At 41.6% G+C, this 18041-nt stretch overlaps 1 protein-coding gene across 7 annotated transcripts in view; it reads left to right on the forward strand.

Annotated features, from left to right (window-relative positions):
- The first annotated feature begins 157 nt into the window (after nucleotides 1-157).
- Nucleotides 158-18041, forward strand: part of NME7 (NME/NM23 family member 7) — a 52497-nt gene continuing 34613 nt past the window's right edge. For 3 of the 7 annotated variants that reach the window (XM_078776599.1, XM_068113712.2, XM_078776601.1), the window contains exons 1-7: nucleotides 158-329; nucleotides 2720-2827; nucleotides 6488-6654; nucleotides 7550-7660; nucleotides 8093-8143; nucleotides 10102-10327; nucleotides 15825-15933. In XM_078776599.1, coding sequence (XP_078632725.1) covers nucleotides 327-329; nucleotides 2720-2827; nucleotides 6488-6654; nucleotides 7550-7660; nucleotides 8093-8143; nucleotides 10102-10327; nucleotides 15825-15933 — 775 coding nt within the window. In that variant the 5' untranslated portion in view covers nucleotides 158-326. Of the gene's footprint in view, nucleotides 330-2716; nucleotides 2828-6487; nucleotides 6655-7549; nucleotides 7661-8092; nucleotides 8144-10101; nucleotides 10328-15824; nucleotides 15934-18041 lie in introns of all 7 variants that reach the window. The other 4 variants (XM_078776598.1, XM_068113711.2, XM_078776600.1 and 1 more) reach the window with 2 other exon arrangements.

The raw sequence follows: 18041 nt of genomic DNA on the forward strand, positions 1-18041 counted from the left end.
AGAGCGGTGTATAATATTGGACTCGGTTGTTGAACTCTTCAGTTTAAAAATATGAACGAATAATTTCACAGTTCATGTGCAGGGCAAATCGTTAGCTAACATTAACGTTTTTAGTGTGTTTCGTACATGATTAAATCGCACGTGATGCAATGAAATCAGCATGAAAAAAGGAAAGGAAGAAGTGGGTCTCGATAATAGTTGGCCTCCTGGTTGCTAAGGGCCTCACGGTTGCTAAGGAACTATGGCCGTCAAATGGAGTTTATGATCTGGATGTGCTAAATGAACAAAGTTTTGAATGCAAAACAAAAACCGAAACAGCAGCTTGCATGGTGAGTGTGTCATAAGAGTGGGATAAAAAAAGAATCTTTACAAAATGAAAACTATGAAGTTGAGCTATTTTTGAACTCTTATATTATTATTATATGCTAGCGCTCGCCGTTCAGGTATGATGAATCGACACAATCAATTTGAACTGGCTTTAACCCTATGAAAATTGGCTTCTTGTTAATGCAAGAATATTACGTCATACTTCCTGGCGTAATACTTCCGAGCGTTTGAACTGGCGCAATATTACGTCATACAATATTACGTCATATATATTAATTATTATTTATGGGTAGTTTGAACCATCCGTTGCGTCGACCGACAACTTTTGGAAAATTGATCTTGGGATCGAGACCTTTTTATGACTCAGAAGTTCATCGTTTTGGGTGACCTGTTGTCATTTGCGGCCACTCTTCAAACAAGGCCGAAGCTGTATTCTACCCCCGCTAATTTCGGTCCCCTTGTGTTTTATACCTCTTCCCCCCCCCCCCCCCCCTTCCCACGCCTCCTGCCCCCAAGCCCTCTCGGCTCTCCCTCCCACACTTCTCCCTGCTCTCAAATGTTGTGGTTGTGTGCTTCCCCTTCTCTCCTCATCTTGTCTTCCGCTCCCTCTTTTTGTATATTTTGTTTGTCTGGTTGATTTGTTTGTGAAATAAATGTTAGCTCTTTCACGAGCCTCGATTCAGTATACAAAAAAAAAAAAAGACATTTTAGCAATGGGTAACTAATGCACATTGTGGAATGTTGTTGTGTACGGTCACTGTTTCCAACCCAACCAAAGACGTGTCACCACTCCATCTCAGGTCATCCCCAATCCAAAATCATGATCTTTTCTACCCCCGTTAACCCACCCCAATCCTTCCTCCTTCCAAATTTTCAGTTTTTCCTCCTTACTTTCCTTCTGTATCCATCTTGTCCACTCCATGCATCCTCCCCTGCCCCCCCCCCCCCATTCCTCCCCACACCCATTGCTTGTTCAAGTCTCCCTCTACCTTGGCCTTAAACTCTGCTACTGGTGTTTCTGTCCTCTCTCAAGTATTCCTTTTGTGTTGTGTTTATGTTCTGATTTGTTCAGTGTACTAGCTCTTTAACGAGCCTCAACTCTATCAAAAAAGGTGTTGGCATCATGCACGATCACCAATGAATGCTCACAGACAGGACACTCAGCCAGCTCAATGTCCCTCCAAGTCCAAAGCATGGCAGACACACTGATGCAAATCCCTGCTTGCCTAGCAGGTCGGAATAAGCGTATAGTTTGTTTGGGAGTCGAACTGTGATGGGAGCTCAGAGGCGAGTGTACGATCTGATCAGCTATCCTTTCAGATCATGATGAAGATTATGGGTTGTGTTTTTTTTTTTTTTTTTATCTCCACCACCGGAGGTGGGCGGAGGTTGTGTTTGCATGCCTGTCTGTCTGTCTGTCTGTTTGTCTGTGAACAGGATGTCTCAAAAAGTTGTGGACTGATTCAAACGAAACTTAGTGAACAGGTTGGGAGTGTGACAAGGAAGAAGTTGTTCAATTTTGGTGAAGATCTGGATTCAGATCCGAGAATTTAATAAGTGATTCTTCACCATTAAGAGATGTGTCCAAAAACCAGCCTCTCCAACCCCCACTCCTCTCTACCTTCACACTCCACTCTCACCTTCACTGCTTTCCACCCCTCATTCTCCTTTCCCCCCTCACCTTTCTCCTCTCCCTATCACTCCTTCTCTCCTTCCCTCTCACTCCTCTCCACTCCTCACTCCTCTCCTCCCCGTTACCGTTTCTCACTCCTCTCCTCCTCATTACCATTCCCACGTCCCCGTCCCCCCCTTTCCCTTTATCCCTCTTCTCCCTCCTCCCCTTCTTTCTCCCCTTCCCCTCCCTTTCCGCCCACCCCTCCTTTTCCCCTCCCCCACTCCTCACTTTCCCCCTTCCCCTCCCTCTTCTCCCCCCCCCCCCTCTCTCCTCCTCACCTCACTCCTTCCCTCCTCCTCCCCTTCCCTCCATGCCCCTCCTCTCTCTCCCCCCTCTCTTTTCATATTCCCGGCACAAAGTGACTCTGCGTTGCCCAGCAATGCCGAGTAATTTTACTAGTAACATGATATTTCAAAAGGTTGTGGACAAGTTATGACAAAACTGGGTGGAAGAGTTGGTTAGGTGACAATAACAAGCGATTCGATTTTGGTTCAGGTCCAGATAAAAAACGTAAACTGTTCAGCCTGGCAGAGGTATGTGCTCTATTGAGTGTTATTATAGTATTGGTATGCCTGATACTTTGGTACATTTTGCAATATGTAATTGTAATACTGTAATCATGAAAATTGATGCACGATGAAGAATGTTCTCCATTGGGCGGTAGACATGATGTAGTGGTATAACCTGTTGTTCCTTTGCCTTTGTGTGTGACAGCAGGAATGTGAACAGCGGTTATGCTTCTTGGCTGAATGGCCAGACCCTTGTTCTGGAATTGTTCGTCACTTCCAGCTTATTGTCTACCTGAAAGACTTCTCTGTGGAGATGGTATAATCGCAGTGTTTCTGTCAAGCATTCATTAGTACGTTTTTTTATCATGCCAAGTATAAACACTCAACCCTAGCAACAGGTATTGTCATGATTGCTGAAAAAGCTGCTTGAAAGCATCTAAAAATAGAAAAAGAGAGGTTCTTTAAAAAGAAGAGATTTCCTTCCTTCCTTTATTTCTTCCTTCATTTGCCATGCAATTATTAAAGACACCTTTATGAAGACATGGATATTGGACTGAATTCACTGAATTTGAGTTGTATCATTATCGTCGATGTCCTTGCCGAATGGTTAACAAAAGAAGTGTTTTACATGTAACGAAGATCAATCAACACGGGGGAATATTGTAATTGGTATCACCAGTAACTATTAACAGGTTTATTATTTATTTATTTATTTATTTATTTTATTTATTTCTTTATTTTATTTTATTTTTTTATTTATTTATTTATTTATTTATTTATTTATTTATTAACAGTAACTAACAGGTTTTTATTCGAACAAGATGAATCGTGCCAGCCTGTATGACATAGCCATCCAAATGCTTTGATCTTGGATGCTCGGTCGCTCTTTAGATCGAGTCCCATGTTCTATAATGTGTGCACTTACCTGTATGTCTGAATTGTGGAGTGTGCTGTGGCTTATTTATTCCAAAGCTGAAACAATGGAGGTTTTCCATCACATTGCCAAAATTATTCCTTTAAAATAAACAAAATGTTGATCTATCTATCTTTACGGCATTTCAAAGATATTTTCTTTTTGTGGCCTAACCAACAAGCAGGTGGAGCACTTGTCAAACAAAAGAGGGAAAGGCTTGTGTTAAAGGTGCAAAGACTCACAATTATTACTGTATATAGTGTGGCAAAAGGAAATCCATGGCTGTAATTTTTTTCAAGTGAATTCCAACAATTCCTCATGCTTTGGCTAAGTGCATTTACATACTAAAACATAAAATGGAGCGAAGTCGATGGCGTGTCATCACAAATCCCCACGCTTCTTACCTAAAGCAAAGTAGAAAGATGGCATGAGGTTCCACCAGGAATGACCCAATATAAAACTGTTTTTAAAAAATTCCATTTTGACCCCTGTGACCCTAACTCACCCGCCTGGGGCATATACGGGGGATCAAATTTAAAACAAAGTTCGATATTTAATGTGTCCCCCAATATTGATTACATATACAAGGTTTCATTAAAAAAAATATTTAAAATGTGACCGTAATTGCATTTTTCGGTATTTGACCTTTCCGCAGGGGGTGGGGCCAAAATGACTGCTCTTGCACCTCTGTGTCATGTGGTGATCATAACTACCAAGTTTGGTGAAGTTCTGCACAATCTTTTAGGAGGAGATAGTGTGACGGACAGACAGACGGACAGACAGATGGAGCCAATTACAATATTCCCCCGTTTTTTTTTTTTAAGTGTTGGGACAATAATAATAATGGATTGCCCTTCTTAACCGAAGACAGACATTTACATCTGTCATGTGAACACGTGGGAGTGTGAATTTGTTTAACGTGTATGAGCGGCAACCACACTCTGAGATAGTAAGCAGTGTAACCCCAAGCCGACAAGACCACATGCTACCCACAGTTTAGGCAGGAATTTGTCATTTGTTCAGAGTGCTTGTGATAACTCGACTGCTTTTCACGAAAGACATCATGGTATCTGTAACTTCCGCCATGGACCAGTTCTGGCAGATGTGTCCTATGATTTAACAATTAACATCCATATGAGGGCCAGCACGCTCATCAATGCCTTGCACTGCATGCAAATCTCCAGGGAGGCATTTTATAGCTGTGTCGGGATACAAACCAGGGCTAGACAACTCAAAGGTGAGTGCACAAGCCACATACCTTTGCTATCCTATCAGGATCAATAGATATGAGCTACAGATGTCCTACAACAAAGAAAAGCACATTCAATTCAACCGTAAACCATTTTATATTTATATTTCCAGTAAAAAACTATTTGCAAGCTTTCTACAGTTTCGCAACTCACCCCTAATGTTTAATTTTGTCCCCCATTTGTCCCTTCTTTGGAAATGTCTTGCAGTTATTATCTGGTCCTGCTCTTCCCTTTAAGCATTCAAGGTGTCAATTGATTGTCTTCCTTTATCAAACCCGATGCTTACATTGCAGCTTTTTGACTCTTCGTCGCTTTTTAACTCTTCCCAAATCAGTTCTTACATCTGCTTGACGTTGTTAGGGTTGTTAGGGTTAGCCCTTCCCACTGTCAGCATGCATGCTCCTCACCTCTCTGTCCTTCAAGTGATCCACCAGCTGGCATAGATAACTAACAAGAAGGAGGTTATAAGTGAAAGTTGCTTCATGAGTAATTTTTTATCACACTGTGGAAGGAAAATAGTTTATCACTTTGAAGCAAAATATGAAGCAGGATTGTTGGAATTTTGACATTGGATTTGGATTTGAACATACATATCTAGAGGATACTGCAGGGGTCATTCGCAGATTATCGCTCTTGAGAATTTGGACGTGTTTAAAATATATACCGAAAATAATTCTTCTGTTTTTCAACAGTGAGGGAGCCTTTGGGGAGGTTGGATCAGTCAGAAACCTCAAAAATATATTTGCAGGAAAGAGAGGTTGGTGTACAGGAGTTGGACTCCCCCTGAAGAGAGACATATATTTTAATGAAAGACAAAGAATATGCTTGATGCATGGCAAACTGCAACGGCACTCTTCGACATCACGATGTCGACCAATATGCCTCCACATCATTATACATACTTATATATGGGTATAGTATATGAGTTTTGGTTAAGGGCCATCTCTTCATTTATTTATAAACTGGGAAAAGGGCAGGGGGCGATAGGAAGGACAAATTATGAAAGTGGGTATGGGATGGGTGGAGGGACAGAAGATTTGGATGAGATAGGATTAGGTTGGAGAAAAATAGTGGGGTGTGGCGGTGCGGGGCGGGGGGGGGGGGCAGGGGGAGGCTTGTCAACATGGCAGCATCTTTGTCTATGTGGTAAATAAATGGATCTTAACGGCAGAATTTACGAGTTACAGGGATAATTTAGTGTAGGAAAGTTTGATAACTTGGTATGCATTACCAATATTTTGAAGTCAGAATGTAAAAAAAAAAGAAAAAAAGAATTTAAATGTTTTAAGATTGTTTAATTATACTCGTACATGACATAAATGGAACACTTTCAGATTCAGGCATCCATGAATGGTACAAACCTCTAACACTGTTATTGTACCGAGAACCATGTCATTCCTAACATCAGGAATCTCGACCTGTTTGGGCCAACTCACCCTCATGCGAGAATGTAATAATGTTCTTGGGCCAAGTACGCTGCAGTACTACCTACCCTGTAGGCCCGTAGGGGACTGTAGTGGGCCACAGTATTTGCTGTTTTTCAGTCTATGCATAGCCAAAGATTTACCCTTCTTATTTTCTCCTAATGGTGTATTTAGTTCTCTTTTGATCTCATAACGTTGATTTTGAGTCCCTTTATTTCTTTGATTACTGAATTATAGTCCCTTTTGTTCGTACTGTATTTTATTGGCAATGTCCGTTGCCCTATGTCATTATATTTAATGTAAAATGGCAGTATATTTGACTCTTCTCCCGCACTCCTCCTTCTCTTTTGCACGCTCCCATGATGTCCTGGCTTCCTGATTGTACACAGTATGACATAAGGAACCACCGAGTGTTTCTGCGTCGTACGGGATGTCCGAGCCTGTCTCGTCGGGAACTGCGAATCGGTGGCAAGGTGCTCGTGTGCTCTCGACTGCTCTCCATCACCAACTATGGGGATGCCTACACTGCTGGCGAGCTCCACAACACCCACCAAAAGTTAGCAGATAACCTGCAAGCGGGGAAAGTGTGGGAGTGTGGGGATCTGAGCGAGGGAGGAATGGTAGCTAGTAGAAGGTTTTCGGAGGGTATGTGGATAGGTTGGAGGTGGTTTTGTCGGGAGATTGCGACAGCATGAGTACAAACTCTTTTTGTGGATGAACATGCGAATGACATGACAAGCTTACTATTATGCTGGAGGACATATTTCCAACCTGAATAAGCATTGATGTTTGGTTTCTTTACTAAAAGTGAAACTAGATCAGCAGCAAAAAATGATGGCTGGATCATCACGTTAGACAGACAGATGGATATAATTACCTGTACAAGACAAGGTACATGCATTGAGGGCCACAATAATACGTCCAAGGTCTCTTTTGATTCCCATTATAAGGAGCACTCAGTATAATTAATATATTTTTCTCCAGCCAATAATACTTATGTTGGATGTTCCTGTTTTATTCAACAAATTTCAACTCTCCATCACAAATGGTGAAATTTGTGTCATTTCAAATGTTCCTAAATTTGTTGAATTATTGCAGAGGATTTAAGTAAAGTGATTATTATGGCGATGGGTCGATCCATATCAGCCTGTCGTGCTAACGACACCCTAATCACTGTAGATCCCCCTTTTCTTTTGATTCTTAGTCGATTGGGGAGTGAGGGTGAGGTGGTAGGCCTTGCGTGGGGGTCATCACGGTATAACATTTTCAATACAATGACCAGTCTACAGGACGTGTCTGTTCGTTATGACATTCAACTGTATTTTACTACCATTTCCTACAGGGCTAAAACAAAAGGCATAAATTATGGTACATTGTGTATTTATGACAGCCATGAGTTCATCATTACTACCTTGTACATGCTCACTGACCATTGTCTGTGACCTTTGCAGAACACTGGCATTAGTGAAGCCACAGGCGATGGCAAAAATGGGAACCATTATGGAAGTGATCACGGAGGCCGGCCTAACCATCACTCAAGCCAGGATGGTGAAGTTTGAGAGGTATGAGAATCGGTTTCTTCAGCAGAACTCGCATCTCATACCCACGGGCTAAATGATTCAGATCGCACTCTTCCTGACGGGCTCGCTTCGCTTCATTGGCATCTTGGTGACGCTCCAGGTTATTGTTAACAATTTGTACGTGAGGGAATTGAATTGAATGTACTGTAGTCATAATTTACCATATCTCATGAGAAACTATCATCTGAATGAATAAAATGCCATTGGGTTCTTCCTGTCATCAGCTTTTCGCCAGCTTTGCGCATTGTTGTAAATTCTGCTTTCCTCACGTTTGCTCAACCTTTAACCCGTTACTGTTGAGCAATTGAGACAAGGGCTTGGACCTTATGGGGAGATGAGTCTTCACGGAAAGTGTTTCGTTGTCATCGAAAGAGGGACTTTTGTTCTCTAACCATTTGACTGCTTATGTTCCAGAAAAGACGTCGAAGATTATTCCACAAGACTCCAAGCGAATTGCTGTTTCAAGTGAGTGAAAGTAATGGTTTATTTTTTTATTGTTATATAATTATAGCTATTAGTCATTTTATAAAGCTGGTATGTTAAAAAAAAAAAAAAAAAATGTACAGCTGGGTTAATGGACCTTACATTCTCCCTCTTGTTATTCATCTTCGACCCTCCATCTTGTTATTCATCTTCGACCCTCCATCTTGTTATTCATCTTCGACCCTCCATCTTGTTGTTCCAAGAATCGACCCTCCATCTTGTTATTCCAAGATAAATTATTTCTTGTTTTTTTTAAATCCTGTTAAGAGGATTTTGGGGAGCACCGCCTCGTGTTTTTTTGGGTTTTTTTAAATACAAAGTCTCGGCTTGTGGAAGAGCTAGAACGCAGAAAAGAACAGGACGCAACAGCACAAAAAAAACAGCACAAAGAGAGTGGGAAACACCAACAGCAGGGTCGAGAGACAAAATAGATGGAGATGGACAATCAAGGGATGTGGGTAAGGATGCAGGGGGTGGACATGATGGTTGCAGAAGCAAACTCTCAGGAAGGAAAAATTTGAAATTTAGGGAGGTGAGTGAAATTTAGGGAGGAGGTGGTTTAACGGGGGTAGAAAATATCATGGTTTGGATGAGTGAAGAATCAGCGTGAAGAATCAAAGGGTGAACAAGAGCTGAGATGGTGTTGAACTGCTGTTTTGAAAAACTGGAGGGAAGAATGAGATTGAAGAGAATGTGGAAGTTTCTTCCACAGGGGGAAAAAGAGGAACAAATGAGTGGAGATGAGCAGTGATTCTGGATTTCAAGAGTTTGAACAAAAGGGGTTTGATTGTGGACCGTGTGCCCCCTGCAGAAACCAATGGGAGGGGGGGGGGGGAGATGGACATTTCATGGGGAGGACAGAGGGTGCAAGACCAGAGAGGTGGTGGAAGAAGACAGAGAGACCACCGACCTATCTGATGGTAAAGTAATAGTCCCATTGAATCAGAGTTAGCATTTGAGTCTCAATCCCAAGTTTCCCTGAGGCATCAGTGGTCCAATAGTAACACTTTATTTATATTGGGACGAGCTCAGATTCCAGAAGATTAGAATTCACTTACGTAATACTGCTGCCATCAGCCAGATTTGAATGGACAACTTCTGGGATGTCGGTCCCATATCCCCATCATGAGGTCACTGTCCACTGCAATATACTGTCTGACCAATTGAGTTTATGATTCTAATAAATATTGTGATGAAAAGCTAGACTTAGGTGTTTGAAAATTGAAAGGCCTTTCCTTTCCAACTTGTGTTTGCATGACGTCGTATTTTCATTCCGATCACCTTTTCAAAGGTTTGTCACCAAGGCTTATTCTACTTCCAGTCATGTTTCTTACTGTTCTTCGTTTAATCTGATTGTTTACTCCTATTACACATTTTATTTATTTTTGTTATCGTTGAATCAAAAACATTGTGTATGATATCAATTTATCAATTATATCAATTATCTTTCTCAATGATCAATTCCAAGGTTTTGTTTTCTTATTCTCTTTGTGTGTGATTTTGTTTTAGTCACAGTAGTTAACGTTCACGGTGTTTTACATGCAAGGACTTGGGAATCGCATCTCTCTCTCTCTCTCTCTCTCTCTCTCTCTCTCTCTCTCTCTCTCTCTCTCTCTCTCTCTCTCTCTCTCTCTTCTCTCTCTTTCTCTCTCTTTCTCTCTCTTTCTCTCTCTTTCTCTCTCTTTCTCTCTCTTTTCTCTCTCTCATTCCCTCCCCCTATCTCTCAGAAACATTCCTGTCATAAGGTTGTACATGAATCGTTTTATCACAAAGTGTCTTTTGAACCTTGAGTGGCATTATGGTACGGTTGACCAGTCCATTTACCACCGGTAGATATTCCAGTATGATTTTGGTGTAACATTCCAGAATCGAGTATCTGGTAAATTTGCGAAGTTGTGCCACTAGCTGATTGGTTGTATTGCATGACTGTGCCATGACAGTGAGATGATCAATGAGCTGGTGTCTGGCCCAGCACTGGCAATGGAACTCATGGGCAAGAATGCGGTGTTAGTTTGGCGGAGGTCCCTGGGGTTTTCCACCTCGGCGGTAGATGAAAGTCGAGAACCTGACTGTGCAAAGGGTGATGTGCCTAACTTGGCCAATGATAAGCTTCAGAGTATAGGTGAGCAAGGCTACGGTTCACCCAGCTCTGAAGAAGCTGTTCAGGTAATGTGAAGACGAGATACATTTTTACCCCCTTGTTGTTCCCCATCTCTAAAACTCATTCCTTCCTATAACATTGGTTAAAATTTGACCTGGACTTGTATTCATAAGTATATGTACTGCAGCTTGTGATGAATGAGAGATTCAACACTAACGATGGTAATGTTTACTTATAAGCTGATTTATGAATACAAACTCTTTGGTCTGTCAAAGGAAGTCATCTCCCTAAACCTTTGTGTTGTTGATCAAGGTAGCCAATTTTGCAATGCATGGTTCATTTTGTACAGTTTTGTTTAAATAAATTATTCCCACCAGTCAAATACAGATGACCTTGACAGGCAATCATCACTGTATTGCACAGCCAATTGTCTGTAAATTTCAACAGCCTTGATGTTTTAGTTGGGGAAAAAAATAAAAAATCATTCCCTGTTCCATCCTCTTTCTTTCTCACTTACTGCAATCTTGACTTTCAGCATGTCCAATAAAGCAGGAAATGTATGATTATGGTTATTGGTTACCAACTGTCAAAAAATATTTATCTCTATATTACATACAGTGCCTACAAAAAGTATTCACACCCCTTGACTTTTTCACTTTTTGTTTTGTTACAGCCTGAATTTAAAATAGATGTTCTGAAGCCATTCCATTGTTGTTTTGACTGTATGCTTGGGGTTATTGTCCTGTTTGAATGCTGTGAATCTTCTCCACAGTCTAAGGTCTTTTGCACTCTGAAGCAGGTTCTCCTCAAGGATTTGTCTGTATTTGGTTCCATTCATTATTCCCTCTATCCTTGCAAGTTTCCCAGTCCCTGCCACTGAAAAGCATCCCCACAGCATGATGCTGCCACCACCATGCTTCATGTAGGGATGGTGTTAGATGGGTGATGAACTGTGCTCGGTTTCTGCCAGACGTAGTGCTTTGCATTCAGGCCAGAGTTAAATTTTCATCTCATCAGACCACAGAATCTTTTCCTCATGCTCTGATTCTTGCACGTGCCTTTTTGCAAACTCTAGGCGTACTGTCATGTGCCTTTTTCTCAGGAGTGGCTTCTGTCTGGCCACTCGCCCATTAAGTCTAGATTTGTGAAGTGCTGCAGAGGCTGTTTTTCTTCCAGCAGGTTCTCCCACCTCAGCCAAGGAACTCTGTGGTTCTGTCTGAGTGGTCATTGGGTTATTGGTCACTTTCCTGACCAAGGTCCTTCTTGCCCGGTTGCTCAGTTTGGTCGGACAGCCAACTCTAGGAAAAGTCTGGGTAGTTCCATATTCTTTCCATTTCCTAATGATGGAACTCATTGTGCTCTTGGGAACTTCCAACACTCTACAGAATGGCCACAATATCCCTATGCACACAGTTAGAATTTATTTAGAATTTATCTGTATGCTCCCCTCCATTCTCCGCACAAATTTGATGTACTTCTGGACATCTTTTTCCATGTTGAGGGTTGGAGGTTTTAAAAGCAGCTCCTGACTTCATGGCTTCAATCCCAGGTCCTTTTTCGTTATTTTCTGGACTGTTGAGCATGGAATGCCTAACTCAGAAATTATTTTTGGAGATGATTTCAGTGGTGATCTCGAGCAGGACGCTTCAATAACGTCCACAGGGCGTTGACGTGATGCTAGACGACCAGAACGCTTTAAATCAAGGACACTCCCAGTTGAAAAACCTTCTTCTCCCATGCCCGCATAGTGTCGTACGTAGGAGCTGGCTTATCGAACCTCCGCAAAAACCTAATCCTTATGTCTTCAAAACTTGCTCCTTCTTGTGCGCGGTCATGAACCCAAACACAAGTAATCAGTCTCTCCTTTATCATGTACTCACTGGTGTCCGTCATGCTGAAGCCGTACCTGGAAAACAAATATAACAAATAAGTAACAGAGGACACACTATTATGAATAGTGACTTTGTGGCCACTTTGTAGAAATTGTTTTATACCCTTCCCCAGATCTAGGCCTCCACACAATTCTATCTCGGTGTTCTACGGACAGTTCCTTGGACTTCATGGTAGAGTTTCTGCTCTGACATGCACTGTCAACTGTGGGACCTAATATAGAAAGGCGTGTTTCTTTCTAAATCATGTCCAATCAATTGAATTGGCCACAGGTGGACTCCAATCAAGTTGTAGAGACATCTCAAGGATGATCAAAGGAAATTGGATGCACCTGAGCTCAATTTGGAGTGTCATAGTAAAGGGGTGATACTTATTGACTCGAAACATTTCAGCTTTTAATTTTTTTATTATTTCGTAAAAAATCCACTTTGACATTATGGGGTATAGTAAGGGAAACATATGAAAATCTGTTAACTAAATTGTTACCAAAAAATTTCTTCACCAATATGTTTGTAAAGGTGTGTAATAACATGTGTTAAAATGTTGAAGGTCAACTCCCGTGGGAAACCCAGAAAAAAAGCTGTTGAATTCGGGTACCGAAAAATTATTTTCGAGAATTTTTATTTTTTTAAATCGGCCCTTAAGTAACTTATGAGGGGTCAAATAAGGGTTTTTCATGATTCTGAGTTGATTGTTAACATTTATATTTCACCACAGACACTCCTTTGTGGAAAAATAATTTCTAAATATATCTCATTTTCTACTTTGCAGGACATGGAGTCTAGCAATATGGATGAAGACGTTACTCCACCTGTGCTCAATTGCTTCATCTGTGCACGCTCGGATACACCAGCTGAAAGGCTCATACAGGCAACTCCAAAGGGATACTCAACTTTATTGAAACAAGCAGAAACTGTCGAAAATGTTACTGTTGTGGAACGTATGAAGGAGGCTCAAAAGGAAGGAAAACTGAGGTACCACCAGAAGTGTAAAAATGATCTGTACAACAACTTTGTTGCAACCACCAAGAAGTCAGCTCAAGCATCAAAGGCAGAGAAAGAGTCATCAAAGTTGAAGAGAAGACGCACTACTTGTGAGTTCAGTTCATCAACTGGCTGCAGTTCTAGAAGATCACAGTCAGTTGACCTCCTGTATAAGGATGTATGCATTCTTTGCAACCAACCAGCCCAGCTCTACAAAAATAATCCAGCACAAGCTAGAAAGAAATACAGAGTGCCAGATAATTTGACTGCAGATACACTGAAGGCAAGCTTGCTGAAGACAGCACGGAGTCGCGGGGATGACTGGGGCACTGAAGTCACTGGACGCCTGGAAGGGATCATCGACTTGGTAGCAGAAGAAACACTGTACCATTTGCGATGCAAACTTATGTTTGCGAGAGGTGACAGTTTGTCCAAGACTGATGAGGAAGGAAAAAGGAAGAGAGGACAGAGGAGTATTGATGAGGAGCGAGAGGCAGTTTTTATTGAATTCTGCGAATGGTTAGACTCAGAATTAGAGCATGGGGTAATGAACATGGACCAAGTCCATGAAAAGCTGCAGGAGTTTGATCAGTCACCAGAGAAGAGCCTTTCTTATTCAAAGCATTGGCTAAAGATAAAACTTCTAGAGAAATACGAAGACCCCTTGTATTTCACAACACAGGAAAGAAGGGCAGATGTACTCTGTCTCAAAGATGGCACCGACAATATTCTGCGAGGGCATCATGCTAATCTTGACCATGGAGATGAGAAGACTCAGATCATAAAGACGGCACTCAAGTTCATATCCAATGATATTGCCTTGATTGATTTAGGTCCAAAGTCATACCCCACCACACACAGTATGACTGACATCGATAGTCAGCTGACACTTGTTCCTGCAAGCCTTCAGATGTTCTTGAGACCGATTGTCAAGACAGACGAAAGAGTTGCCGTTTGGGGGCAGAATTTTATTAAGGCCTGTCCACCTCGGTCTGGAGTATTGCCACACCAAATGGGGCTTGCCATACAACTTGATCATAGATTTGGGTCAAAATGGATGCTCAACAAGTTCCACCGGCTGGGATACACTGAGTCTTACACGGAGACACAAAACTACAAATACTGCTTCCTTAATAGGAGGAGTGGAGATGATGTTCCAGATACTTCTGGCACTCTTGACACCATTGTGGAGGAAACCGATGAACAGATCAATGATGAGGTTGCGGTTGATGCTGCGCTTGAGGATCAATCAGTGATGACAGCCAAAGTGCCAGCCAGTGAAAGTGAATTGTCAAGTAATGATCAGGTGGTCTTTATGGAGGTTGGGGAAACAAACAATGCAGTCACTCAGTTTGTTGGAGACAATATAGATTTAAACATTGTCTCTATTCACGGAAACACTCCCTTTCACTCAATGGGTTGGATCGAAGTCACCTCTCCGGCACCACCTTTGCCAGATCCACAGACAACAGCAGCTTTCCCCCGGGTGAAGTTGAAGGCACTCGACAAAGCTAAGATCCTGAGAGGAACTGAAGTAAAGATTATTCCATTTACGAACAGGAAACAGATAGGAACGAACGCGATCATGTTTCTCCCCCTCGCTGAGCTTTCCTCCTCCCTGGCTCATGATCAGCCACTCCTCACTCCAGGTGACACACTCTGGGCAGCGGGGTGGGTGATCAAAGCCAACGATCCTGAGTTCCCACACTCCAACTGGAATGGCTGGATGAAGAGAATCCATGCTAATGATGCAAAGCAGAGCACACAGATCGAGTTCCTCCCAGTTATTGAAGGAGACCCTAATGACCTCAACACCATCTTCACCACTCTGAAAGAGGATCCTTCTACAGAGCATGTCTCTGAACCCCAGTGACTATGGATGGACAATAGGTGTGCATGGGTATGAGCCAGTTCCAACACTGGACCCCACGGCTCCTGAGGAGCTATTGCAGTTCACGAGCTGTAATTGTCATGGAGATTGCAGCAACCGGCGATGCAGCTGCAAGAAGAATGGGGTCACGTGCATCTCGGCCTGTGGAGTCTGTAATGGCATTACATGCAGAAACTGCAGTCATGATGTTGTTGAGTCTGAAGAAGACATAGACAATGACTGTTGAAACTTCTGACATTGTGAATGAGAAATAACTCTTGAGTATTATATATGTATGTGAAATAAAAGCTACTTTGTGTGTAAATGTAAAAGTGAAAATATAAATGTTAACAATCAACTCAGAATCATGAAAAACCCTTATTTGACCCCTCATAAGTTACTTAAGGGCCGATTAAAAAAAAAAAATTCTCGAAAATAATTTTTCGGTACCCGAATTCAACAGCTTTTTTTCTGGGTTTCCCACGGGAGTTGAACTTCAACATTTTAACACATGTTATTACACACCTTTACAAACATATTGGTGAAGATTTTTTGGTAACAATTTAGTTAACAGATTTGTGAAATATCTCATAAAATGCCCTTACTAGTATTATGTGTAGGTCAGTGACAAAATGTTTCAATTCAAACCATTTTTAATTCAGGATGTGACGCAACAAAATGTGAAAAAGTCAAGGGGTCTGAATACATTCTGAAGGCACTGTATATTACTCTGCCTTTTATTAACAAAAGTCGAGATCAAGTGTGAACCATCCTCATACTTCACCATCTCTGTTTGTCCATCTCTGTCATCTTCTACAGGAGTTGGACATCATTTTTCCAAGCACTGGACACCATCACGGTCCTTCCTCAGCTGTACGGTTGGACAACTCTACATGTTGTATCATCAAACCACATGCTATCTCTGAAGGTACTTCATCCCTCAATAATATGTCTTGCATCTTTGTATGCCTTTCCTCAAATGTGCTTTTAGCTATATTTACTCTCTGCTCATTGTCTCATTTTCTTCCTTCTAATCCAATATTTTACATCCTTTCTACTGATTCTTTTTACTCTTTCTTTGTTTGTTTATTTTATTTTCCTTTCATCTCTATCCCACTGAAAACTCAGATTGACATATCAATTACTCTTTACTCTTTCCTCTTTACTCAGAAACAAGAACTCAGATTGACATATCACGTACCTTTTCATGCAATATAATTACTCCTTTAAGTTAGGTGTTCTGTACTTCTACTATATAAGATAGTCCTTGAGCCAACCGGCCATATTTTGAAGTGAATGCTCCGGCGGGGGGAGTAATTCTCATTATGATTTTCCATTAGACCAATGTCTCAAGTGTCAGAAAAGGTGTGATGGACATCTGAGAACGGTAGCTTAGTGCCCGGATGGACGCCATCTTTGAAACCACCCAGCTCAAAAATGCCCATTTGGTGGGGTACATTGTTGCACGTGTATCTGGACTTCTATACTAGCTATCGATGTGCGGTTGACGACTAAATATACGTCCGATGTGTACCGTCTAAATAAAAAATAATATGAAGCATTTTGTTTTAGATTAATTATTATAAAAATCAATTATCGAAAAAAAATCATATATTTTTCAATATTTTATTATTAGAATTGTACTTTTTTTAGTGAAACAACACTGGTATGATTTTCCAAATTATGCATTGTGCTACACCGTTTATCTGTCTATAAAAATAACTCAAAAACTAAAACATATCATCCACCACGAGTGTACACAAAAAATATATGAAAAGGCATGCACTTTCCACAAACCGAAACTATGTCAGTTGGAATTTCCCGCCGATAAATCAACCCACAGAACCCAGTGCCGAAAGTGACGTCAGTCTATTCTATATCTATATTCTATATCTCAGTCTGAGATTTGTTGCGGTGACCTGATTAATTTCTGAAGGGGGGGGGGGGGGTGGGTGGCTTAAGAACTAAAAGTGAACATGTTAGATGGCGCCACATACAACTCTATTATAGAGTTGTATTGTGGCGCCATCTAACATGTTCACTGACTTGGATGAGTATGTCTATGTAAGCTGGCGAGCTTTTCGGATATCGGAGTAATCTAACGTCAGTCTTTTTGTTCTTTCAGCTGAGATGGCCGGTGTCGAGGCGAAACGGGCGAAGATTGAACCTGAGTCCGGAACGTGCATCCTGTGCAGCAAGAAGTCGCCACTCTCTGAACTAAGCAAGGCAGCGGGCAACAGTTCTTGGAAGACATTGTGTGACGCAGCCGCAGTTAGAAACTTTTATCCAATTCTAAAGCTAGTCCAAGAAGGCGCAGTTGAACTTCCTAATATTCCAATATTATACCATAGGGCTTGTAGATCAGACTTCACTCACAAAAACCACCTAGCTACTTTGACCAATGCAGCTAGAAGTTCTTCAGTTGATACTGGCGATGCGGTGCGACGGCGATCATCACGGGAAGAGACAGGATCAACTTCAACGGTCTACGATGATAAATGCATTTTTTGCCAGCGTGCTTCAAAATTCATAAAAGGCAGTCGTACCCGTGAAACAGTTGTCTTGGCTGTTGAACTTCGAGCAGATAAGACAATAAGAGATGCTGCGACAGCTCGCAATGATGAGAGAGTTTTGGCATTGACTACACGAGATATGGTTGCAGCTGAGGCTCACTACCACTTCTCCTGCTATAGAAACTACACACGGCCCCAAAAACCTCAAGTAGAAACTGACATTGAAGATAATATCGAGAAAAAAGAAATGATACGATGTATATTCAATTTCATTCGCACTGACTTGTTCTTGAACCCGAGGATTGTTCCAATAGTTGATGTTGCAACAGATATCCTGTCTTCAGATACATTTTCAGTTGATGTTCGTGACTCCATCAAGAAGAATCTGCAGCGCACATTACAAAGAGAGTTTGGAGAATCGCTCATCTTCTTCAATGTGAAACACCGTGTATACTTGATGCCCGATAATCTGACAAAGCGAGAGATTGCTGCAGAGTGCGTAAACCTGAAAGCAGAAGTGAAA

This window comes from Myxine glutinosa, chromosome 4 (genome assembly GCF_964187855.1).
Source record: "Myxine glutinosa chromosome 4, kmMyxGlut1.1, whole genome shotgun sequence".
Classification (NCBI taxonomy): domain Eukaryota; kingdom Metazoa; phylum Chordata; class Myxini; order Myxiniformes; family Myxinidae; genus Myxine; species Myxine glutinosa.